The following is a 26,656-nucleotide window of genomic DNA, read 5'->3' on the forward strand; positions in this document are numbered from 1 at the left end:
AAAAAACAGCCTGTGTTGAATTACTGAAATGTATGTGGAAGAACCAGTTCATGGACCGCCCACACATTCCTGAAAGATACATGCTGTTTCCATAGTGCTTATTTGCATTTCACTGGACCATTGTATGGCAATAGATAGTTTAGTTAGGTGGCAATAGTGCTCTAGCTGTCATCTGTACATAACATGGTTCTTGATTTCAAAGTTAAAGCGGACCTGAACTTAGAACTTCCTCTCTGCTCTAAAAGATACACAACAGCATAATAACTTTTAAAGAAAAACACTTCTTTGTTACAGCTGATACAAATCCTGAAATAAATCTGCACTGTTTCTACTTTCTGCTTTCACGGAAGCAGACGTATTGTTAACATCATGTGCTTCCAAATGAGCTTATCTGCCTTTTCTGCTGTGGCAGTCAGGTGACACAGGGGAGAGATCGAATTACAACTTGTGATAAGACACAAATTAGGGGGGATTAGACAGGCTAAACACTCTAAATACATTCAGGGTGCATTTCCCTATGTTTTCCTACTGTCCTGTGCAAGAGTTCAGGTCCACTTTAATGTTATCCTTGTTTAAAGTGGACCAGAACCCTTGCACAGGAGAGAAGGGGAACACAGAGAAATCCACCCTGTGTCCACCTTGGATGTGGTGTTTTTAGGAACAGTCTGTCCAATTCTCTCTTCTCAGCAAGTAATGAGTAATTTGAGTTTCCAGCTTTCTGCTGAAAGGATATGTAGGTATATATATATATATATATATATATATATATGTATGTATATGTATATATATGTATATATATATGTATATGTATATATATATATATATAAATTAATTACCAAGGGGTGAGCAGCACAAACCAAATTTTTTAATGCAATTCTATGCAAAGCATGCACGCAGCGCTGGAGGTCCCCAGACTCCATGGAGTCTGGGGACCTCCAGCGCTGCGTGCATGCTTTGCATAGAATTGCATTAAAAAATTTGGTTTGTGCTGCTCACCCCTTGGTAATTTATTTATAATTTTCCCCTGTGAGCCTGCATGACCACGCCCACCTCTAGCACAGTTAAGTATATAAATGAGTGCTTTGCACATGTTAAGAGAGTTCGTTTGGTAGCTAGGTGAAGGGTGAGGTGTTTTTAATTTCCTTTTTTCCCATCTAGTTGACATTTTAGGGTTTTTGGTTTAGTTCCCACTAGACTGCTTATAAAAACTGGCATTTTGCATGGTAGAGTAGGACTCACCAGATTGGGGACACTTTGGCGCAGTTGGTGAGCTTAAGCGCGTTAAAGCGTAACCAAAAGCCCCTGTCACTGTTTTCCTGTTGTGTGCTGCAGCCCCTCTGTACTTATATATTTCTTATGGAGTCTGGGGACCTCCAGCGCTGCGTGCATGCTTTGCATAGAATTGCATTAAAAAATTTGGTTTGTGCTGCTCACCCCTTGGTAATTTATTTATAATTTTCCCCTGTGAGCCTGCATGACCACGCCCACCTCTAGCACAGTTAAGTATATAAATGAGTGCTTTGCACATGTTAAGAGAGTTCGTTTGGTAGCTAGGTGAAGGGTGAGGTGTTTTTAATTTCCTTTTTTCCCATCTAGTTGACATTTTAGGGTTTTTGGTTTAGTTCCCACTAGACTGCTTATAAAAACTGGCATTTTGCATGGTAGAGTAGGACTCACCAGATTGGGGACACTTTGGCGCAGTTGGTGAGCTTAAGCGCGTTAAAGCGTAACCAAGAGCCCCTGTCACTGTTTTCCTGTTGTGTGCTGCAGCCCCTCTGTACTTATATATTTCTTATGGAGTCTGGGGACCTCCAGCGCTGCGTGCATGCTTTGCATAGAATTGCATTAAAAAATTTGGTTTGTGCTGCTCACCCCTTGGTAATTTATTTATAATTTTCCCCTGTGAGCCTGCATGACCACGCCCACCTCTAGCACAGTTAAGTATATAAATGAGTGCTTTGCACATGTTAAGAGAGTTCGTTTGGTAGCTAGGTGAAGGGTGAGGTGTTTTTAATTTCCTTTTTTCCCATCTAGTTGACATTTTAGGGTTTTTGGTTTAGTTCCCACTAGACTGCTTATAAAAACTGGCATTTTGCATGGTAGAGTAGGACTCACCAGATTGGGGACACTTTGGCGCAGTTGGTGAGCTTAAGCGCGTTAAAGCGTAACCAAGAGCCCCTGTCACTGTTTTCCTGTTGTGTGCTGCAGCCCCTCTGTACTTATATATATATATATATATATAGATCAATTTCATATACAAGTATCTAATCAGTTTGATATTAGAGTGTCTTTAGAACAGTCAGCCACACATCTGTGTAGGAAAGGCTGGCTGTATGAAACTAAGAATAGTCAAATTCCCTTTCTGGGCAAATCCCCAATGTGTCCCCAATGTGGACACCTGTATGGTCATAAATATCATGTTTTCCCCGTGATCATTGAACTGTGTTATTTCTTGTAAATCACATGACTTTCTGTAATTATGGCGATATACTGCGAATGAGCAAACCCTGTATTCTGTAGCATATAAGGACAATGTTGAAATCATAAATCTAGCATAATTTGTGCTCACATCTTGTCTGTGTGTGTGTGTGTGTGTGTATTTTGTTAACCCTTTTATGTCCTACCGAGTTGAGAGCTAACGTGTAAACACAGGAGTTTAACCCTTTTTGTGCTCCCGGCAAACCAGGAAGTAACTACACTGCAGCATCTCTAAAGGAGCTCTTACAAGGTAATTTTTTTTGTAAAGGTTATTTTGCAGTTGCTTATCTTTTGAGCAGAGAGGAAGTTCTTAGTTCAGGTCTGCTTTAAAGCAACCGTCAGGGATATAGGGGCCATATTTATTTTCTTGTTAACAATGTCTAAAGCCTAGTTGTCCTGCTCCTTGCAGTACTTTTAAGTCAATAACCCAAATTAAGCATGCAGATGCAGATCAGGTAAGTGGACTAAAGGTACAACTGCACTAATCACATGATTGTTTCAGGTGTGTGAGTCAGACTATACTGAAGTAGGCTGCTCAGCTGCCAGTCAAGCAGCCCGTTCTGTTCTATAAAGAGGAGGAGGGGAAATATATCTACAGGGTTTCTCCCTTGTTGAAATTTCAGCAGAGGAACAATAGCATTACTCTTTAGTCATCTAGCAAGACAGGTCACTAGTGATTATCTCAGTAATGTTGGGGGACACTTGTACCAAACCCTAGATTTTCACCTGAGACGATTACAAATGATTGCTGTAGGTGATAAACACCTAAGGTGCTATTGGCCTGATATTCTCTCCTGGTTATACTTCTGAGCCCCTCCATCCAAACAAGTATTCAGATTAAAAAGGCAGAAGAAAATAAAGACACCTAATGGGCATTATTATTTTCATAAAAAATGTCTGTACTGTCATCAGCTTCTGAAAAGCTTTAAAATGAAACTGGACCTAAACCCAGAACTTCCTCTCTGCTCTAAAAGATAAGCAACAGCATAGTAACAGTTAAAGAAAAACAATGAGGCAGGGAACACACTTGACTGTTTTCGTGCGCGTTTTCTGCACAGAAAAACTGAGAACTCATGTTAATCAATGTGCTAGTTCACACTTACTGTATTGTTCGCACGCAGAAAAAAAACTGACATTCTGCATGCTGATTCTACACATTTTGGCAGTTTTCTGTATCAATTACATCAGCTGCTGTGAAAAAACGTGTGCGTTTTCCTGCATGGAAACACACTTAGTGTGCAGAAAAAGTATGCAGAAAAACGCGCGCGGAAAACTGAAACTCAAGTGTGTTCCCTGCCTTATTTGTTACAGTTTACAGAACTCCTACAATAAATCTGCAGTGTCTACTTCTTGGTTTCATGGGAGCACAGAAAGAGTTAACCTTCTGTGTTTACATACTAGGACATAACTCGGCACACCTGCAGCACAGAGCTGACAGCTTAAATTACACTTGTGATTACTTGCTGAGAAGGGAGAATTAGACAGACTGTTTTCTATAAACACATGCAGGGTAAAGAGATGGCAGATTTCTCTGTGTTTTCCCATCTCCTGCGCAAGAGTCAAGGTCTGCTTTAAAGTGATGCACACAATAAATACATTTATTTTCTACAGAACAATTCTTTCTAGTGCTGTATTTTTTGCTTTATACTAGGACTAAGGATTTTCATTCTGGAACGAATAGTTATTGAGCTAATAAGATCTTATTTGCCTGATAAGGCAGCTCACTTTCAGTAGAAACTGGACCCGGTTGGAAGTGCTAAGATGATGTCACTCATGGGCGTCCGCACATACGGCAAAACCGGGCATCTGCCCGAGCCTGGCCGCCCGCTGCCCCCCCCCTGGCCGCGTGCCCGTGCAGCCAGAAGGAGGGGAGCAGCGCAGAGAAGAGAGAGAGCTATGGGCACAGGGGGGAAGGGCGGATGTCACCCCCCCTTCCCTCACCTTAGGGGGCTCTCTCTCCCTCGCTGTCCCCTCCGGAATGAAGTGTGCAGCGGCTGGGCAGCGGGCGGAACTTACCTCGTCTCGCTCCTGTGCCGGAAGTTCTGGTGCCGCACTCTGGTCTGGATCAGACCAGAGTAGCGGCTAATCCATCCGGCGCGTGCGACGAGACGAAGTAAGTTCCGCCCGCTGCCCAGCCGCTGCACACTTCATCCCGGACTCCGGAGGAGAGAGCGAGAGAGGGAGGGAGAGCCCCCTAAGGTGAGTGCCCATAGCTCTCCCTCTTCTCTGCGCTGCTCCCCTCCTGCTGGGGCACACATGGCCACTTTTTCTGGGGACATATACCCCTGGCTACATATACTGGGACATATACCCCCTGGCTACATATACTAGGACATATACCCCCTGCCTACATATACTGGGACATATACCCCCTGCCTACATATACTGGGCACATATACCCCCTGCCTACATATACTGGGACATATCCCCCTGGCTACATATACTGGGACATATCCCCCTGGCTACATATACTGGGACATATACCCCCTGCCTACATATACTGGGACATATCCCCCTGGCTACATATACTGGGACATATCCCCCTGGCTACATATACTGGGACATATACCCCTGCCTACATATACTGGGACATATCCCCCTGGCTACATATACTGGGACATATACCCCTGCCTACATATACTGGGACATATCCCCCTGGCTACATATACTGGGACATATCCCCCTGGCTACATATACTGGGACATATACCCCCTGCCTACATATACTGGGACATATACCCCCTGCCTACATATACTGGGATATATCCCCCTGGCTACATATACTGGGACATATACCCCTGCCTACATATACTGGGACATATACCCCTGCCTACATATACTGGGACATATATCCCTGCCTACATATACTGGGGACATATACCCCTGCCTACATATACTGGGCACATATACCCCTGACTACATATACTGGGCACATATATCCCTGGCTACCTGTTCTGGGGACATCTCAACCCCTGGCTACCAGTTCCGGGGACATCTATACCGCTGGCCACCTATTCTGGGGACACCTATAGACCTGGGGCTACCTATTTTTGGGGAACCACTCCTGTCAGATTGAGTGTATTTTGGGGTACTGCTGCCAGGTGAGAGGTGTCTACATATTAAGGGGGCATTCTGCCTATTTATGTGAAAAGCTGTCTATTTATGTGCCTCATGACTGCCTCATGGTTACTGACTTTGTCTTGTTGGGGGCCTCATGATTTGTTGGGGGCCTCAAGATTGCTGAATTTGTCTTGTTGGGGGCCTCATGATTGCTGAATTTGTCTTGTTGGGGGCCTCATGATTGCTGAATTTGTCTTGTTGGGGGCCTCGTGATTGCTGAGTTGGTCATGTTGGGGTCCTCATGATTGCTGAATTTGTCTTGACGGGGGGGGGGGGGGGGGGCTCATGATTGCTGAATTTGTCTTGTTGGGGGTCACATGATTGCTAACTGTGAGACTATGGAAAAAGCTGAATCATCATCATATGAGACAATAGCATTAAACCTACTTTTTCCGCTTTTTAAAACAGAAAATAAAACTGGGAGGTTCTAAAAAAAATGAATAATTTTTTCAGGAGTACGATGGATGAAATTGTTTATCTTCACAGTTTATTTTCAACTTAATTTTCCATAATGTTCATGTATGAGTTGAAACATTTGTATTTAGTTTAAATTGCTGTTGGCACTTTGTGACAGTAAAGTGACTTTGCAGTTTGGACACTCGACCTCCAAAAGGTTCGCCACCACTGTCCTAATCTAATGTCCCACCATTGCTTAGTTCATGTAAACTTGTCTCCACCCACGACCACACCCACATTCTGGTTCATGACCACACCCATTTTTCGGCGCGGCGCGCTTATGACGTAGCTCCATTTTTTGGCGCGCTACGCGCGACACACAACACCAACCCAGGTTTGCGGCGCCCCACTTTTTGCCCCCCCCCCCCCCCCCCCCGGAACATTTTCTGCGGACGCCCATGATGTCACTGGGTACTCTTTGGGCATGTGACAAGGGTGTGAGTTTTTGAGGAGAAGGGATGTAGTTTATTTGGTTGGCAGAACCTGTGTAGATTGGCAAGAACAACATTTTTGGCCTTCAGAATGAATGTTAGAGATATGTTGTTTTAGCGTTAAATTTTGGGCTTACAGAAGGTGTTTAAATCAGTGTTTGTCTAAATCAGGGGTAGGAAACCTATGGCTTGGGAGTCACATGTGGCTCTTTTGAGGGCTATATCTCAATCACAGTTAGTGGTTGATTCACTAAGTTACACTGCTCAAGCAGCACAGCTTAGTGTGACAGCTCAAGTAACATTTTCAAAGTAGGCATGCTACTGCTGTAGCGTGCACTACTAACTTACTTGCACTCCCCCCCAAAACTAACAGCCACTCCAATTGTCCTACCCTGGACCCTGTCAGGTCCAGTGACTTTGCAGGACGAGATCCCCGCACTTTGATTGGCCCAATAGGCTGCCTGCCACTTGACAGGCAGCCTATTGGGCCAAAGTGCGGGGATCTCGTCGTATAAAGTGGATCAACCCCCAAGTAAGCTAGCTAATTGTATGCATACACCTAGCCAATTATGCGCGTGCGCGCGGATCGATCCCCACTCGTCCCCGCCGGCGCTGCTTATCACCCGCTCAATTCCCCGCCGGCGCTGCTTATCACCCGCTCAATTCCCCGCTATTGTACGTTGGCTGGATTCTATCCGGCAGGTCATCGGACCTGTTGCATATTATCAATCGAGCCATCAGCGGCTCGATTGATAAGGACTAAAAATGCCGTGTATGCCCGGCATTAGGAAGCTCTGCTTGTAACACTAACCTTCACTTACGTTTCTTGCTGAAACAGTGGCACCCACAACTAATGTTCTAAAACTGTCTCATCCAAACATAAATGTACTGCATGTAACTGGTGCAGACAAAGGTAATATAAGTAATATACAAGAGTACAGCACACCCAGTTAGAAGTACATACAGTATAAATGAAATTGTGAGCCTCATAGTTACAGATTACTGATTATAAAAATGTTATAGCCAGAGGATTATTACAGCTGCAATGTAAGCAATCTTTATAGTAGGAGGATAGCAATGACAGGTGATATTTCTCCCATGACAGGTATACTTTAAACGCTGTATATTTCGCATTTGCTCTTTCTTGTGCGTGATATTGTGAATCACACTGAGCAAATCCAGCCTTTTTATACCCTAGTAAACCCTAATTATCCCTTTAGAAAAAGCAGCGCGTGGCACACACAACAAATGCCTAAAAACCAATGCAGGAGCTGCCAGGTTTCCTGGGCTGAATTTGTAAGAAAGCTTTAATATTTTCAGAAGAATAGATCTCGGTGATACTTGTCTTAGATACTCAGGACCACCTAAAGTAAAATGGAGAGACCAGGTGCCCAATATTGCAGTGCCGTTAGGTAAATGGACAGTTTAGTAACTATTGTGATTTAAACTCACAAAGGTGGGTTACAGATCCTTGCAACTAGTGTTGGGCGAACAGTGTTCGCCACTGTTCGGGTTCTGCAGAACATCACCCTGTTCGGGTGATGTTCGAGTTCGGCCGAACACCTGACGGTGCTCGGCCAAACCGTTCGGCCACATGGCCGAACTAAGAGCGCATGGCCGAACGTTCCCCGAACGTTCGGCTAGCGCTGTGATTGGCCGAACGGGTCACGTGGTTCGGGCCCGAACGCGCTCTGATTGGCCGAACGGTCACGTGGTTCGGGTAAATAAATACCCGAACCACGTCATATCTCCGCCATTTGTCTGTGGGTTTAGCGTTGGGTAGGCAGGCAGGGTAGTTCGCTCTCCAGCCACGCTAGCCAGGGTCCCCCCCAGTCATTGTGTGTCGCTGCTGGGAACAGTAGTACACCGCTCGCTCAGCCACACTATATATAGCATTGTTTACTGCCACTGTGTACCTCGCTCAGCCACGCTATATATATAGCATTGTGTTTTCTGACACTCTGTGTACACGGCTTAGCCTGACTAATATAGCATTGTGTGTACTGCCACTGTGCACCTCGCTCAGCCACGCTATATATAGCATTGTGTGTACTGCCACTGTGCACCTCGCTCAGCCACGCTATATATAGCATTGTGTGTACTGCCACTGTGCACCTCGCTCAGCCACGCTATATATAGCATTGTGTGTACTGCCACTGTGCACCTCGCTCAGCCACGCTATATATAGCATTGTGTGTACTGCCACTGTGCACCTCGCTCAGTCACGCTATATATAGCATTGTGTGTACTGCCACTGTGCACCTCGCTCAGCCACGCTATATATAGCATTGTGTGTACTGCCACTGTGCACCTCGCTCAGCCACGCTATATATATAGCATTGTGTTTTCTGACACTCTGTGTACACGGCTTAGCCTGACTAATATAGCATTGTGTGTACTGCCACTGTGCACCTCGCTCAGCCACGCTATATATAGCATTGTGTGTACTGCCACTGTGCACCTCGCTCAGCCACGCTATATATAGCATTGTGTGTACTGCCACTGTGCACCTCGCTCAGCCACGCTATATATAGCATTGTGTGTACTGCCACTGTGCACCTCGCTCAGCCACGCTATATATATAGCATTGTGTTTTCTGACACTCTGTGTACACGGCTTAGCCTGACTAATATAGCATTGTGTGTACTGCCACTGTGCACCTCGCTCAGCCACGCTATATATAGCATTGTGTGTACTGCCACTGTGCACCTCGCTCAGCCACGCTATATATATAGCATTGTGTTTTCTGACACTCTGTGTACACGGCTTAGCCTGACTAATATAGCATTGTGTGTACTGCCACTGTGCACCTCGCTCAGCCACGCTATATATAGCATTGTGTGTACTGCCACTCTGTGTACACGGCTTAGCCTGGCTCTATAGCATTGTGTGTACTGCCACTGTGCACCTCGCTCAGCCACGCTATATATAGCATTGTGTTTACTGCCACTCTGTGTACACCGCTCAGCCAGACTATATACCGTTGTTTACTGACACTCTGTGTACACCGCTCAGCCAGACTATATACCATTGTTTACTGACACTCTGTGTACACGGCTCAGCCTGACTATAAAGCATTGTGTGTACTGCCACTGTGCACCTCGCTCAGCCACGCTATATATAGCATTGTGTTTTCTGACACTCTGTGTACACGGCTTAGCCTGACTATATAGCATTGTGTGTACTGCCACTGTGCACCTCGCTCAGCCACGCTATATATAGCATTGTGCTTTCTGACACTCTGTGTACACGGCTTAGCCTGACTAATATAGCATTGTGTGTACTGCCACTGTGCACCTCGCTCAGCCACGCTATATATAGCATTGTGTTTTCTGACACTCTGTGTACACGGCTTAGCCAGACTATATAGCATTGTGTGTACTGCCACTCTGTGTACACCGCTCAGCCAGACTATATAGCATTGTGTTTACTTCCACTCTGTGTCTGCTGGGCCTGGGAACAGTAGTACACCGCTCACCCGCCACTGTATAGCATTGTGCTCTGTGTCGCTGCTGGGAATAGTGGTACTGTATAGCATTTCTGTACTGCCACTGTACTGCTGCCAGTCAGCGTGTACTGTAAGGATAAGTGAAATGAGGAAGAAATCCGGTGAAAGAGGAAGGGGCAAGGGAAGAGGTGTTTCCCCTGACGGTTCACGTACAGGCCACAGGGGAGCACCCAAGAAAACCCACTCAATACCGCCCATGTTGTCCAGGACAACAACCCTCACAAATCCAAAAGAACAGGACCAGATAATTACTTGGATGACCTCTCAAGCGTCCAGCAGTGGGTTAAGCAGCACCAGCACATCACGCACGAGGTCCGAGTCCTCAGCCAGTTACAAGGAGCCAGTGGGCACAAAGCTGACACAACCGGCAGCGACACCACGCACACAACTGCCAGATAACCAGTCCTATGAATTACCTCAGGACACAATGGGGTATTCGCAGGAGCTATTCCCAGCCCAACAAACTTCCACCTATGAAAGGTCAATGGAGGAACAGCCAGAAATGTTGTGCCCGGATTCACAACCATTAACTGTGGGAAATGCACCGCGCACTGAAATACAAGGCGAGTCCGAGGAGGACTCGGAAACCCAAATCCCAGAGCAAGTTGGGCAGGAGGGGTTGCAATTGCAGGAGGTCGGCCGACAAGATCTGGAAGACGACGTTGGAGTGAGCTGCGCAGAGGTTGTTCTGGGGAGCTCTACTCCACGGCGGCGGCCCCCCACAATGACATATGACGAGTTTGAGGAGATGGAAGAGGAGGGTATGGACAATGTGGACAGAGACCCAGATTTTATTTGTGAACGAGAACATCGCCGTCGTAGCAGCAGCACAGATGAGTCTGTTGAAGAACCCACTGCTGCACGAGTTCGCCTTGTGCCACAAGGTAGGCGGCGCGCAATTTCAGGCACCACAAGCGTGGAAGTTAGAGTGAGAGGCAAAAGAGGAGGAAACAGAAATCGCCAGCAAGGAGGCAGGTGCTCCAAAGTCTGGGCTTTCTTTGAAGACTGCACTGAGGATGTTACCATGGCGATTTGCAAGGTGTGCAAGACTCGCCTGAGCAGGGGGAAAAGTATTAACAACCTCTCCACCACCAGCATGAGCCGCCACATGCTATCCAAACATCCCACTCTGTGGGCAAACGCGGCAGGACAGGGTACCAGCAACACTGCCTCCCTTGGGTTCACCAGACTCACCACCAGACCCGCCTCAGCAGCAGCAGTAGCCCAGCCATTGCGTGGTTCACAACATTCACAAACATCAGACGACGCTGACACTGTCACTTTCCGGAGTAGTGCTCTTGAGGTCTCCCAGTGTTCATCAAACACAACAACCAACAGCCCTTCCGTGTGCAGCGCTACGGTTCAGTTGTCTGTGTCGGAGATGTTTGAGCGCAAGAGGAAATTGCCAGCAAATGACCCCCGGGCCGTGGCAGTAACAGCCAGCATAGCCAAGCTTCTGGCCTGCGAAATGCTGCCATATCGAGTGGTGGAGACAAACAGCTTCAAGGGCATGATGTCAGTGGCCATCCCACGTTACGTGGTTCCCAGCCGCTACCACTTTGCGCGCTCTGCAGTGCCTGAGTTGCATGAGCACGTGGTCAGCAAAATAACCCGAAGCTTGAAGAATGCCGTTGCCTGCAAGGTTCACCTCACCACTGACACTTGGACGAGTGCGTTCGGCCAGGGTCGATACATCTCCCTTACCGCGCACTGGGTGAACCTTGTGGAGCCTGGCAGCGATTCCTCACCTGCTACGGCGCGGGTGTTGCCCACGCCGCAAACAGCTGCACCGCCGTCCCTCCCACTGGATAACAACAGCAGCACCTACCTCTCTGACTCCTTCTCCTCCAACGCATCTCAAAGCTGTACCTCATCCGGAAACGCTAACCCAGCAGCAGTAGGATCGTGGAAGCAGTGCAGCACAGCTGTTGGCATGCGTCAGCAAGCGTTGCTGAAGCTGATCTGCCTTGGGGATAAGCAGCACACAGGGGAGGAAATTTGGAAGGGAATAAAGGAACAGACGGATTTGTGGCTGGCACCGCTGGACTTGAAACCGGGCATGGTTGTGTGTGATAATGGGAGTAATCTCATTCGCGCTTTAAGGTTGGCTAAGCTGACACACATCCCTTGCCTGGCGCACGTGATGAACCTAGTAGTTCAGCGGTTCCTGAGGACATACCCAGGCGTGGCCGATCTTCTGTTGAAGGTGCGTCGAGTGGCCAAACATTGTAGAAATTCCAGTACTGCTTCGGGGGCACTCGCCAAGATGCAGGAGCGCTTCAATCTCCCCCACCATCGCTTGCTGTGTGATGTCCCTACGCGCTGGAATTCTACGCTGCACATGCTAGCACGCTTTTGTGAGCAGAAGAGTGCAGTGGTCCAGTACATGACGGCGCAGTACCGAGGCGCATCCGGACAGCTGCCAACCTTCTGTGGATCCGATTGGGCCAACATGTTGGACCTCTGCCAAGTCCTCCAAAATTTTGAGCAATCCACGTTGCTTGTGAGCAGTGACAACTCTTCAGTCAGCATTACCATACCACTGCTGTGTTTACTGAAGAGGTCAATGTTGAAAATCAAGGAAACAGCTGTCATGATGCAACTGGGGGAATCTGAAGGAGAAAACGATCAGCGTGATGGTACCAACATCAGGCCATCCGCCTCAGGGAACGCTGGCCCCAGCAGCTATGACGAAGAAGAGGAGGAGGAACAGCTGGAGTTGGAGCAGGAATTTCATGCCACCACTGACGAGGGCCAGAGCGGTGCACGTTGGACTTCCACAATTCAGCGCGAATGGTCAGCAGAAGCAGACCAGGAGGAAGGTGACGACTATGATGCATCACAACAACTATCACAACGCTCACAAGAGGATGATGAGGATTCTGGTAGGACTCTTGCACACATGGCTCAATTCATGCTAGACTGCATTGAACGCGACCCACGCATTGTGCGCATTCTGGACAACACCAATTACTGGGTTTATACCCTTCTGGATCCACGGTACAAACACAATGTTCCAAAACTGCTTGAAGAAAGAGTCAGACAGGTCAAAATGGAAGAATACCAGCAGGCCCTTGTGGAGACTTTAGAGAGGAGATTGACATCCTCCCCCTCCTCTAGCCAGTTGTACGCCGACAGACTGACTTCCGCAAACCCAGGACGACCAGGAGGGCAGCAAACAACGCAAGCCGCAGCTAGTGCCCAAAAGGGAACGGTATCGGCAGTGTCCTTGGAGTGGGAAAATTTTCTGACACCCATGCAGCAGCAGCCCACTGAACAGGAAGCGTGCAGATCCACCTCCAACACCGATCGCCTGGAGAAGATGGTCAAGGACTACATGTCAGATGACGTAGCTGTGTCGAACAATCCATCTGCACCCTTCAACTATTGGGTATCGAAGCTAGACACCTGGCACGAACTGGCAATGTACGCAATAGAGGTGCTGGCTTGCCCGGCAGCCAGCGTTATGTCGGAACGCTGTTTCAGTGCTGCCGGAGGCATCGTCACAGATCGGCGTATCCGCCTCTCCACAGAAAATGCAGACCGTCTGACTCAAATTAAAATGAATCAATCCTGGATTGGAAACGACTACGCAACACTCCAGGACCCCAACCAAGTAACATGACCAATGAACATCTGGGATGGTGTAGCGTTACCGGTCCCTGTTTATTGAACCTCTCATCTGTATTACATTTATGACTGCATGGCGGCAAAAAGCATTGCTGCTATATCCGCACGCTTTTTGTCCTCATGCAAGGCCTGGGTTGTTGTGTCTCAAAAAGCATGGCCTTCTCCTCCTGCGCCTGCTCCTGTTCCATCACGTGTGCTGCTGCTGCTGCTGGGTTAGCGTTGCCGGTCCCTGTTTATTGAACCACTTATCTTTATTACATTTATGACTGCATGGCGGTACAAAGCATGCTATCCGCACGCTTCTTGTCCTCATGCAAGGCCTGGGTTGTTGTGTCTCACAAAGCGTGGCCTTCTCCTCCTGCGCCTCCTCCTGTTCCATCACGTCTGCTGCTGCTGGGTTAGCGTTGCCGCGTGGTCCCTGTTTATTGAACCACTTATCTTTATTACATTTATGACTGCATGGCGGTACAAAGCATGCTATCCGCACGCTTCTTGTCCTCATGCAAGGCCTGGGTTGTTGTGTCTCACAAAGCGTGGCCTTCTCCTCCTGCGCCTCCTCCTGTTCCATCACGTCTGCTGCTGCTGGGTTAGCGTTGCCGCGTGGTCCCAGTTTATTGAACCACTTATCTTTATTACATTTATGACTGCATGGCGGTACAAAGCATGCTATCCGCACCCTTCTTGTCCTCATGCAAGGCCTGGGTTGTTGTGTCTCACAAAGCGTGGCCTTCTCCTCCTGCGCCTCCTCCTGTTCCATCACGTCTGCTGCTGCTGGGTTAGCGTTGCCGCGTGGTCCCTGTTTATTGAACCACTTATCTTTATTACATTTATGACTGCATGGCGGTACCTCATGCAAGGCCTGGGTTGTTGTGTCTCACAAAGCGTGGCCTTCTCCTCCTGCGCCTCCTCCTGTTCCATCACGTCTGCTGCTGCTGGGTTAGCGTTGCCGCGTGGTCCCTGTTTATTGAACCACTTATCTTTATTACATTTATGACTGCATGGCGGTACCTCATGCAAGGCCTGGGTTGTTGTGTCTCACAAAGCGTGGCCTTCTCCTCCTGCGCCTGCTCCTGTTCCATCACGTGTGCTGCTGCTGCTGCTGGGTTAGCGTTGCCGGTCCCTGTTTATGGAACCTCTTATCTTTATTACATTTATGACTGCATGGCGGTACAAAGCATGCTATCCGCACGCTTCTTGTCCTCATGCAAGGCCTGGGTTGTTGTGTCTCACAAAGCGTGGCCTTCTCCTCCTGCGCCTCCTCCTGTTCCATCACGTCTGCTGCTGCTGGGTTAGCGTTGCCGCGTGGTCCCTGTTTATTGAACCACTTATCTTTATTACATTTATGACTGCATGGCGGTACAAAGCATGCTATCCGCACGCTTCTTGTCCTCATGCAAGGCCTGGGTTGTTGTGTCTCACAAAGCGTGGCCTTCTCCTCCTGTGCCACCCTCCTCCTGTTCCATCACGTGTGCTGCTGCTGGGTTAGCGTTACCGGTCCTTTTTCCTGGAACCTCTTATATGTATTACATTTATGACTGCATGCCGACAAAAAGCATGTTACCTGTGCAAAGAAAACAGACATTTCCCGCATTTAAAAGACAGTTTTCCCTTTGAAACTTTAAAATCAATTTTCTCAAAAACTATAACCTCTTTTTGCTAAAAATTTTTTTCCTCTTGTACCCACTCCCAAGGTGCACATACCCTGTAAATTTGGGGTATGTAGCATGTAAGGAGGCTTTACAAAGCACAAAAGTTCGGGTCCCCATTGACTTCCATTATGTTCGGAGTTCGGGTCGAACACCCGAACATCGCGGCCATGTTCCGCCTGTTCGGCCCGAACATCTAGATGTTCGCCCAACACTACTTGCAACCACCATATACAGTAGGCCTGCAGGAAATTAACCGTTCCCGCTAGGTTCTCCAGGACAAACGAAATAATGGATGGGCTCTCTCCTTGGGGTCTTTATAGTTTAAAATACTGTAAGGCTAAAAGCCTCCTATGGAAGTCTAGGCTAGACTAAAACACTGGGGTGGAGCCATCCGATATATCGAATAGCTTATCTATCTATCTATCTATCTATCTATTTATCTATGCGTTTTCCTGGGGATGGGGGAGGCGGCCATTCGCCATTTGTTCAAGGGGGTGCCCTGCCTGCACTGATGTGTGATAAACTTGTATCATCCATTTTCCTGTAAGTGAGGTTCTTTTAATTACAGAGTTCAATAAAAAGTTTAATACACTGCGACTATAGAGTGCTTCTTTTCTATAGTTTGAAACACAGAGGTATGTTCATGCTGGGTCCACATGCTTCTGTGAATTGTCAGTTCATCTCCACATTCCCTAGGCCTATGGCTCCTGTAATCACTCCTTGAAAGATTTGGAAATCTACATATCATTGGAAAGCTGCGAGTCTTGGCTTTCATTTGCACTAAACACTGTTTCAGCATGATGCACCATTCTGGAGTTAGGGGCTATTGAACAAGGGATGTCCAATCCTTTCAAAGTGATATTCCCCGCTTTACTGGAATCATTGTTCCCTTGCTTTCTCTTGCTGGGCTGCAGGTTTGGTCCTCACTTTGCTCGGACAACTTTTCATTCTACCTCTATGTCCTTGGATAGTGGACATTGCACACCAGGACCCTCGCCTGCTTCGTTCGCTGGGTTTTGGACTGAAAACTTTGGTTGCCAGGTAAGTGCTTCTGGCAGCCAGGTGCAGTGGACACCCCTCGTTCATCCCCGTTCAACACCTCGCAACTCATGAACGGTGCATTGTGCGTAGCGGACACAGGGCATAGTGCAAATGAAAGCCAAGATTCTTGGTGTTCCATGATTTCCAAAGGGGAGTAAATATCTTTTAAATGGGGTAGTCATATTTGGCAGATAATATAATATGTAAGTAGCGTCAAATATTTAGGCTTGCAGCGCTATGCCCTCCAATCATCCTCCAATTCTGTCCTCTTCCCCGACCCCATTCACTCCCCTTAAAGGACTTACGAGGCCAAATTCTGCCCCCAAAACCTTAAAAAAGTTAACTACCTGCATGAGTTTGTATGGCACGGAGGACGCCGTCCGCGCCCTCCGTGCCGTTCCGCCTGGTCCCCTCTGCGCAATAGCCCCCCGAAAGGCTGCGACCCCACGGTCCGGGTCGGGATCTGCAGCCTGCAGAAAGATGGCCGCCGGAGCTGGCCACGGCTGCGCAGTCCGCATAGCCGCAACTGCAGCTGCGCAGCTCCAGGGCCAACCCCCCGATCCACGTAAAAGGCAGCGTGGATCGGAGGGTTGGCCCTAGAGCTGCGCAGCCGCAGTAGCGGCTATGCGGACTGCGCAGCCGTGGCCAGCTCCGGCGGCCATCTTTCTGCAGGCTGCAGATCCCGACCCGGACCGTGGGGTCGCAGCCTTTCGGGGGGCTATTATGCAGAGGGGACCAGGCGGAAAGGCACGGAGGGCGCGGACGGCATCCTTCGTGCCATACAAACTTATGCAGGTAGTTAACTTTTTTTAGGTTTTGGGGGCAGAATTTGGCCTCGTAAGTCCATTAAGAGGAGGTAATAAAGGGTGATAGGAGGGAACATCATAGCAAGCATGCCTCTTCCTGTCTGAAAAATTGACTTGGCTAAAAGTGATTGAGTTATCATGGTCAGACCGTGGGAAACAAGGAGAAGAACAGGCAATGTACAGAAGTATGAGGATCAGCATGAATATATCTATGTTTACTTTATGTATCTTTACCTTGGGTATGGTGTGCTTTAAAACAAGTTAAAATTTGGTCTTGGTCAATAATGCAGAATACTTCCACTGGTTATTTTCCACCTTTTTTTTTCAATAGAGGGGTGTCAACCCTATGCTAAATAAACTCGCAAACTCTCCCCATTGCCTTTTCAGGGTTAAAGTAGACCTGAACTCAGAACGTCCTCTCTGCTCTAAAAGATACATAACAGCATAAAAACCTTTAAACAAAAAAACATTTCTTTGTAACACCTGATACAAATCCTAAAATAAATCTAAACTGTTTCTACTTCCTGATTCATGGAAGCAGACGTATTGTTAACCTCCTGTGCTTTCAAATGGCCTTATCTGCCATCTCTAAGATAGGCTGTTATTTGACACGGGGTAAAGGGGAAAGAGGCGCCCAGAGAAGATAAAATGCGCTAAATACAAATAAAATGAAAAAAGTAAGGTGGCTTACCTCAATGAAGACAAATTCACGTATTAATAGAATTTTATTGCACTGGCAACGCATTTCGTGGGTGCATACCCACTTCCTCAGGCCAAATAGCAGTGCCTAATAGTGTTTGTAGCCACAAATAATGCGCCTCCACAACCCAAGGGAAACTTAGCAACACATGCCTACTGCTTCTTCAAAAGAAATCTATTAGTTCTCACCTCTTAGTTTGCTCCTCTGGGGTGTAGAGCGTCTCATCATCTGATAGATCTGCTGACTTGTTCCTTACATTGTATGGTGCTCTATGTAATGGTATGAATGGTAATAAGTTAGCATGATATTGAGAAATGTTTTATCAAGCAAATGCTCAAAAGACTAAAAATAAGCTTACTTTTCATCATTATGAACTTTCTTAACCACAAAAACCACCTTATTTCAAAAGCTAAAGGATTCACCCCAATGGCAGTTCATTTGATTGGGCTGATATCAGGATTTATGACCCCCCCCCCAAAAAAAAAAAAAAAAAAAAAGAAACAACTAAGTAGTACTAAGTAATACTGTGAACTGCTGAAGGGCTCCATAATATGTTGACACTTTATAAATACAATAAATAAATAAGTAATTAAATAAGGGTTACCTTTAATAGCAGAAGTGCATAGTAATGGAAGCCCATATGCTAGCCCAGAGCATACATTTTATTCCAGATCAGGTAAGCATTCAGTTTTGACAGCTCCTAAATTGCATAGAGCCTGATGCATGAACCACTGGTAGATTTGCCTTGGGCAGGCAGTGCAAAGCATTATTACCGATAGTATTGCCAGCAAAGTATTGCAGGTTGCGCAAATAGAGCAACCCACAGTACATGGGTTACTTGAGCGTTGCTAAGGTAAAAGACATCACATGTTTGCTTAATGTGCATTGCCATAGCAATGCTCGCTTTACCCATGAACCACGGGTCATGCTAGCTGTGCAGCACGCAGTACTCTGCTCTGAGTTATGCATCAGGGCCTAGACACTAATATTACTTGCTGCAAAGTAGGAAGGCGTGGTTAAGCGCCAAAACGCGTTGTGACGTCAGACGGCTTGCCGAGAGGATCGTTAGCCGGCGGTTGTCCTCCTCTCCACCTGCTCACCATCCGCACGGACCCTGTTAGCCCTGGCCAGGCGCAGGACGCTGAGGGGACTCGCTGGTGGCCTCTTGAATGTGCAATTCTTGCACATACACTGTAAGTGTATCGATTTTAAAGCGTGTGAATCTATTAAAAGTGGTAACGCACCATCGGAGCGCTCTGTTTTCTCCTTTATATCACTAATATTACTTGGCCACAATAATCTTTTCAAATCAGTTCATGAAATTCTTTACTATGTTGCAATGACATGACATACACTTCCACTAGTGCACAGAGAGCAGGGCATTTAAAAGAAATGATAAGGAATGCAAAGGACCCCTTTACCAGTCCATAGAGCAGATTGATATCTGATCCAGGACACTGCAAGCGGGGTTTGCATGTTCTCCACATTTTTGCATGGGTTTGCTTGCATCTCAAAAACATACAGATAAGCTGAATAGGTCCCCCAAAAAACTGGACTTAGATGACTAACAACAGGAACATAAGATGGTGAATGATTAATGCAGGGTAGGGAGTGTGAGGGGCAGCTAGTGATTGACTACAACTGAAGCACAAAAGCACCAAGATCCAGCTTATTTACTACTTATTTATTTAAGTATTTATATAGTGCCAACATATTACACAGAGCTGTACAGAGTATATTGTCTTGTCACTAACTGTCCCTCAGAGGGTCTCACAATCTAATCCCTACCCTAGTCATATGTCTATATCATGTAGTGCATGTATCATAGTCTAGAGCCAATTTAGGAGGAAGCCAATTAACTTATCTGTATGTTTTGCGGATTTGGGAGGAAACCAGAGTGCCCAGAGGAAACCCACACGGACACAGTGAGAACACACAAACTCCTTGCAGATGCTGACATGGCTGGGATTTGAACCGGGGACCCAGCACTGTATGGCGAGAACACTAACCACTATGCCACCGTGCTGCCCCAGCTTGCAGTGTGTTTGTATTTTGGCAAGTAGTCAGGTAGGATGAATGGAAGAGTTTATCTGTGTGGTTAGGTGCTAGTCCAAAAATGTAATTGTAATAATGATAATCAGTATAGATCCCTTTTGTTCTTTGTTAATAAATACTACATTCAAATTTTGGCTCATAAAACCACCAAAAGAAAAAAAATGTTTGGCTCTTTGGTACAGGTAAGTGACAAAGTAGCTCATTTAAGAATACCAGAGCTGAAACATACTGTAATTAAGATGTGGAATGCATTGTCACAGGAAGTCGTTATGGCAAACTCTATACCTGCATTTAAAGGGGGCTTAGATGCTTTCCTTGCATTGAATGACATCCATGGCTACAATTACTAGGTAATGCCTAATGATGTTGATCCAGGGATTTTATCTGATTGCCATCTGGAGTCGGGAAGGAATTTTTCCCTTTTGGGGCTAATTGGACCATGCCTTGTGGGGGTTTTTTCGCCTTCCTCTGGATCAACAGGGATATGTGAGGGAGCAGGCTGGTGTTGTACTTTGTACTGGTTGAACTCGATGGACGTATGTCTTTTTTCAACCAAAATAACTATGTAACTATGTAAATACGTTCTCCTCCATCCCCTCCTTTCTTTTGAAAATGCCCCTGCTGCTACATTCTGGTCGGCCAGGTCAGGCAATAGTGTGCAGGCCCCGGCTACGTGTGTCCTTGATCGTGCACCTGCAGATGGGAGCGCTCTGCGCATGCGCAGGATGTCACCACTACGTTGTGTGCATACGCAGAGTGATCCAGGCCTCAGGTGCGCATTGAAGGACGCACGCAGCCGGGCCAGGGCCAGTGCACTAATACCAGACAGGAAGACGGTGCAGGGGGCATTTGCAAAAGAAAGGAGGGGGACAGAGGAGAACAGTGGGCATGAGCATTGCAGCATATACATGCCTGCCCCCCCCCCCCCCCCCCCCCATTTTCACAGTATGTTTCAGCTCTGGTATTCTTTAACCTGATGAGTAAGCATTGTTGTTTCCACTTGAAAATGCAAATCATACAAGAAAAGCTAACTTGCTATATATGTGCTCTTGCTATCCAATTTTTGTTACATTTGCAAAGTCTCATTCCATTGTCATGAATGGTACAGAAATGCAGTCACACCAAAGTGCGCATGCAGTGTGTTTGCAACTTGGCTAGAATAGCATCACATATTAAGATTATTGTCTTTGCGATTGACAAAATGCATACACTCTGAAACTGGATTGACACGTGTGTAGTGGGAACAGAGAGGGTCATGACCTCCTTAGGGTTAGGGAAAGACACCTGCAGTGGTCACATGGCCACCACTTTACATTTTCAGGCTAGTTTTATGTAATTTAGAGCACTACTATTTTAAAACAAGTCCTTACAGTTTCTTGTATTCCTCTGTGGACATTTTGTAGCCGGTTGCAGTTGGTACTCGTGGAAGGCTGGTTGTGCGAGCTTGAACTGCGCTACAAATGCATAAATACATAAATAAATTAATATATTTCCTGGAATAAAACTACAATCTGAAAGCCCATCAACAAAAAAATACAATATTTTAGTTTAGGTGAGTGTGCAACTTTTTGAGGTACGAAAAAAGCATACAGTTAAGACATTTTCCTGCTGTACCTCTAATCACACCTCCGACACATCCCCTAGTCACGCATACCACTAAGAACTCATCAGCAAAAGACACCATTTTATCATTAAAAAAAACACAGTTTCTAGCATCATTAGTTTTCATATTAACACTGGAAAATAAGAAATATATCAATTTAAAAGATAAGAACAAAGTTTATAGTTATACAAATTTTTCAGTAGAAAAATGCATATACAGTTTTCACATAGATCTGTACATCAGTTCTGAAAAAGGGATGACTGTGGAAGGAAGTGGGACAGATGGACTTGGTTCCCAAAGAGGAACTGTCCCTCCAAAAATGGGGTAGCTGGCAGCTACGAATATTCATATTGTGTCTGGACAGGAAGTGGTTAGTCACAGAGACGGAAACGGCAACGAGCAAAGTCTTTTACGTGTGGGATGTCAAACTCCAGTCCTCAAAGGCCGAGGTCCTCACACATTTTTGGCAGAGCTCAAATGAATTGATGGGACTGAATCAGGTGTGATACATCAAGTAGAACATATTTCTCAGTCCATTCAAAACACTGGCATGGAAATGGCCCTTGAGGACTGGAGTTTGACATCTGTGATAAAGCAAGGCAGAGTTTTGATTGCTGAAGTGTTACTTTAACGTGATTCATTGTTGACATGGTGCATGTGAACGTTATACTATGTAAGGTTAATTATTAGCATACAAAAAAACCTTCTTCTTTGGTCTCATTGGACACAGGTCCGTAGTAACGAGTAATTCTTTGTCATATCTTTTTATTGCTGAACTTATCTCCTGCTCCCCAAATTAAAATCTCTACAATGAGGAGACAGCAAAAAAAGAGGATCTCGTTCCTTTCAATGCTATTAAACATTAAAAAGCTTTTGCTTTTCTTTAAGCGTTTTTTTTTCTTTTTGGTAACAATGGGGCTTAAGGAGGGAAATAGAAAGGGTTAAAATGCTTTCTTATTTTTAGGTTTGCTTTTTATTAATGGTGCACTAATTAAACTGTCCAGTAGATGGTGCTTTACTGCTTAGGAAGCTGAATCACAACTTCCTAAACTAAAACAAAAGTATTTTTTTTTTCTTAGACTTTCAATGAACGAACTCTGTGATTCGTTTAGCAGAGTTCATTCATTAATCAGGTGCCTTGATTGGCTTTGGTAACACATGTTCCCATTCACCAATCTGTAAACTAACAGCTGGGAATGGGGGTGAACGCGGGCACGCGCTGCCCATAAGAAGCAAAAGATGAGTATCTACAACACTTGTCTTTAGATTAAGTCCTGGGGGCGTAGCTATACTGCCTCGGAACAAGAAGTAGTTGGAAGGCGAGAGGAATTTTAACTAGAAATGGTTATGTTTGCTATGACAATGTATGAGTTTGGGGCAGTTTACCATCTTTAAAGCAAGAACATTGGTGCACTGGAGGTCTACAGACTTTAAATGGTGAGACTCAACAGTCCATGCCCCTTGGGGTATATAGTTCATTCTGTAATCAACTCCACTGTTACTTCTCCTTCAGAAGACTTCTTCTCTACTGCCTCATACAAATAATGAACTATAAACAATAAAAGATTTCAATAGCGCGCTATCCTCATAGACTACGTTCTCATCCACTGCACCTCCAATTTCCAAAGACTTGTGCAGTATTAATGTTTACACACACGCCGCCACCGAAACCAGCGATATCGTAATAATGATGGCTTCTAACCAGATAGTATTGGTGACTGTTTCACAGACCAAAAGCTGATGAGACAGAAGTTGAAATGCGTAGGAAAGAGCTAGAGCGGTGCTAACGTGGAGACGTGTTGAAAATCTGGACACAGTGTGCTTTATTCCAAGCACTTTTTATCAATTAAATTGTCCTTGTTTGTATGAAGTTTGCTGCAAGTAAAAGAGGAGGACGACCTTCTTTGCTCATGCTAAGTGTGAGAAGGATGTTACACATGCGATTATTGCTGGTTTGTCAAACAGTCAGCAATATTGTTTGGTGAGAAGCCATTGTTAATACTAAATCTCTGGTGGTGGTGTGTACATATTAACATGGCTCAATTTTTTGGAAAGTGGAGGTGTGGTGGATGAGAAAATAGCCTTTGAGGATAACACACTATTCTAGTGCAGTCTTCTGTTGTTTATATTTCCCTGTTTGAATGAGGCGATATAGAAGAAGCCTTACAAAGGAGAAGGAATTGGTTTAAAACTGAACTGTGTGTACCTCTAAAGGCCCATACACACGTCGGATTTGCGCGAACGACGGGTCGTTTGAACGTTCCGTCGTTCGCACGTTTCCGCATGAAATCCGGCGTGTGTACAGACTATCGTTCGGGAGATAAGACTGGTTACCAGCGATCCGCCCGGCGGATCGTTGGTAACCAGTCTTATCTCCCGAACGATAGTCTGTACACACGCCGGATTTCATGCGGAAACGTGCGAACGACGGAACGTTCAAACGACCCGTCGTTCGCGCAAATCCGACGTGTGTATGGGCCTTAAGGGGCATGGACTGTTGAGTCTCACCATTTATTGACTGTAGAGCGCCAGTAAACCAATTTCCTTGCATTATAGTGTTACAAAGTCTGGTCCTTTGTAAGTGTGGTGAACCAGTGTGCATAACTTAATTTTCTCTAAAATTACAAGAGGTTATAGTGGAATATCGGTAATTAGTGAGGTGTAAAAGAAGAGCACACTCCTAATATCATACTTGGTTTAACATTTTTACTCAGACATTTTAATGCCACCGTTCCACCTAGTTGACTTGAACAAATTGCAGCTACATAGTGAGTTTCAGTTGTGAATATAAATCTCTAGGAATTTCCATCACCTCATTTGAAATGAAGAAGTTGCTTATAAAATGGATTTAATTTAAATCTGGAGCCTATATTTTTAAGCATGTGGCACAACAAGTACTCCAGTGGATGCCTAATCTGTTCACATTCAATTCATTCTAGTATGCTTTGGGATTAAAAAAAAAAAAAGAAAAAAAGAAAAGATAAATCATATGTAAGCAAACCTGAGTGATTATGCCAGAGACCTGATATACAATTATGGAAGACTTCTAAGAAAAATAGACTTACTGTAGAAGTGCCAAAGGGTATTTGGTAGTGTTGGTGTTTGAATTCGGGATCCTGCATTTGGAAATGCAACTTATGCCAAACATGGCACTTCAGCAGCTGAGCTAGTGGACAGGGTCATGGGGTGGTCACTTACTCAGTCCAATGCTAACTCCTTCCAAGTCATAAGGAGGAAGAATCAGATTTATGTGAGGCGTGGCGCCTCACATAAATCTGATTCTTCCTCCTTATGACTTGGAAGGAGTTAGCATTGGACTCACGTGAAGCACAAGGTGGATCACAACCTTTGTTTCTAACCACTAGCTAAAGTGCGATGTTTGGCATTATTTGGGTTTCCAAATGCAGGATAACGAATCTGAACACCAACATTAGTATTTGGTAAGGGTGTCACCTCCAACACGGGGGGAACCAGGTAAACAGCATCTATAATAAAGGGAATTGCATACAAATTCATCCTCCATGCTCTCACAATGCATATCAAATTTATTGAAATCCTATCAAAAACATATGATCCCATGACACCACCCTCCCTATTAAAAAACAGTGCCGGCTTGAAACCATGGAGCGTTCCTCACATCCATACACTCCACATCAATCAACTCACACACTCTGGCCAGTTTAATTGTGTTGTCAGTGCTTCCTACATCCGTACAGCACATGCACAAGTTCAGACTCACATTTGTGCAGCTCGGATGCGCTTGTCTTAAGAATTATTTAGGGATGCAAGTAGTTTCAAAGGCTGCAAGAGGAGTGCCAATGAGCAAGAATAATAAGCAGCTTCCTCTGGGAGCAGCGCTAGAATGCCGGGATGTACTGAGGAGCGGGAAGGCTCTATGGTACCCAGAGCATTGCCTCTATTAAGGTATGTTAAAATCTGACTTGGGTTGCTGCTGGGGGAATATTTGAGTGTGGGGTGATTATGTTTTTGTCTATTATGTTGCTGTACTGTTAAGTTGCTCCTGATAAATCCCGTTTAGGGTGAAACATGCCATGTCAGCTGGGCGATGTCTTACTTTCAACTGTTTGCACCACTCTAGTATATATATATATGTGTGTGTGTGTGTGTGTGTGTGTGTATGTTTGTGTGTGTGTGTCCTTGAGGGATCACACACTTGTGAGGGTCTACCAGTGAGAATAGCTACACCCTACCGCTTATCTTTGTGTGTGTGTGTGGGGGGGGGAGGAGCATCACCAAAGACCCCCCCTGGTTTCCTCCCTTTCCTGTTTCCCTCAAAGGTCATCTTTGTAGAGACCGACTGATGAGTCAGTATCCTTCACATTATTTTGATTGCAACAGTACATTATTCTAATTGCTTTAATGAGTCAATAAATAAAAAAGATTTGGGTTCGGTCCTTGTGGACAAAGTGTGGCTATTATGTTTACATTAACAATTTTTGGTCTGTGTGTAGTATGTTAAAACCTGCATTAAAAATTTCACTTCAGATTTGCTTTAAAAATAAAAGAAAAAAGCTCTCCATTTTCAATCACAGTCACTATGGACGAATCTGCAAAACAGTTCCAAGCTTTCAGCATAAACAAACCACGGATTGAACCTGATTTACAGCCCTCTCTTCTGAGGTTGGCTGCCTCTGCAGCTTCTCCATCTCCTTATATAGCCACTGCACAGTTCTACTATTTATTCCATTGGGTGAGATGAGGCGTGAGACATCACTGCGCTCTCTCTTCCTCGGCAGTTTAGGCCATGCCTGCATACGCGTTACACCCACAATCACGTGGGCTTCCTCAATGCATCTGCTGTGGGTGTGCACCCAACACAATTAAACTGGCCAGAGTGTGTGAGTTGATTGATGTGGAGTGTACGGATGTGAGGAACGCTCCATGGTTTCAAGCCGGCACTGCATTGTAATAGGGAGGGTGATGTCATGGGGATCATGTGTTTTTTTTATACAATTTCAATAAAGTTGATATGCATTGTGACAGCATGGTGGTTGAATTTGTATACAAGTTCCTAATTGTACCTCCGTAGCACTCCCCTAATGTTTAGGGTTTATGCACAAACTGAATAAGCATGTTCACCAATGTTTTTTTGTCTTTAATAAAGGGGTATGTTCTGTAATAACATAACGCACCCTGATCTTGCAAGTGATGCCCAAACC

The 26,656-nt window shown here is 45.7% G+C and overlaps 1 protein-coding gene across 3 annotated transcripts in view; it reads right to left on the reverse strand.

Annotated features, from left to right (window-relative positions):
- Positions 1-26,656, reverse strand: part of ZNF185 (zinc finger protein 185 with LIM domain) — a 239,807-nt gene that overhangs the window by 123,497 nt on the left and 89,654 nt on the right. For all 3 annotated transcript variants that reach the window (XM_068250904.1, XM_068250902.1, XM_068250901.1), the window contains 2 exons: positions 21,244-21,327; positions 18,007-18,087 (listed from right to left, as the gene is read on the reverse strand). In XM_068250904.1, coding sequence (XP_068107005.1) covers positions 18,007-18,087; positions 21,244-21,327 — 165 coding nt within the window. The remainder of the gene's footprint in view (positions 1-18,006; positions 18,088-21,243; positions 21,328-26,656) is intronic.

The sequence above is a fragment of the Hyperolius riggenbachi genome, chromosome 8 (genome assembly GCF_040937935.1).
Source record: "Hyperolius riggenbachi isolate aHypRig1 chromosome 8, aHypRig1.pri, whole genome shotgun sequence".
Classification (NCBI taxonomy): Eukaryota; Metazoa; Chordata; class Amphibia; order Anura; family Hyperoliidae; genus Hyperolius; species Hyperolius riggenbachi.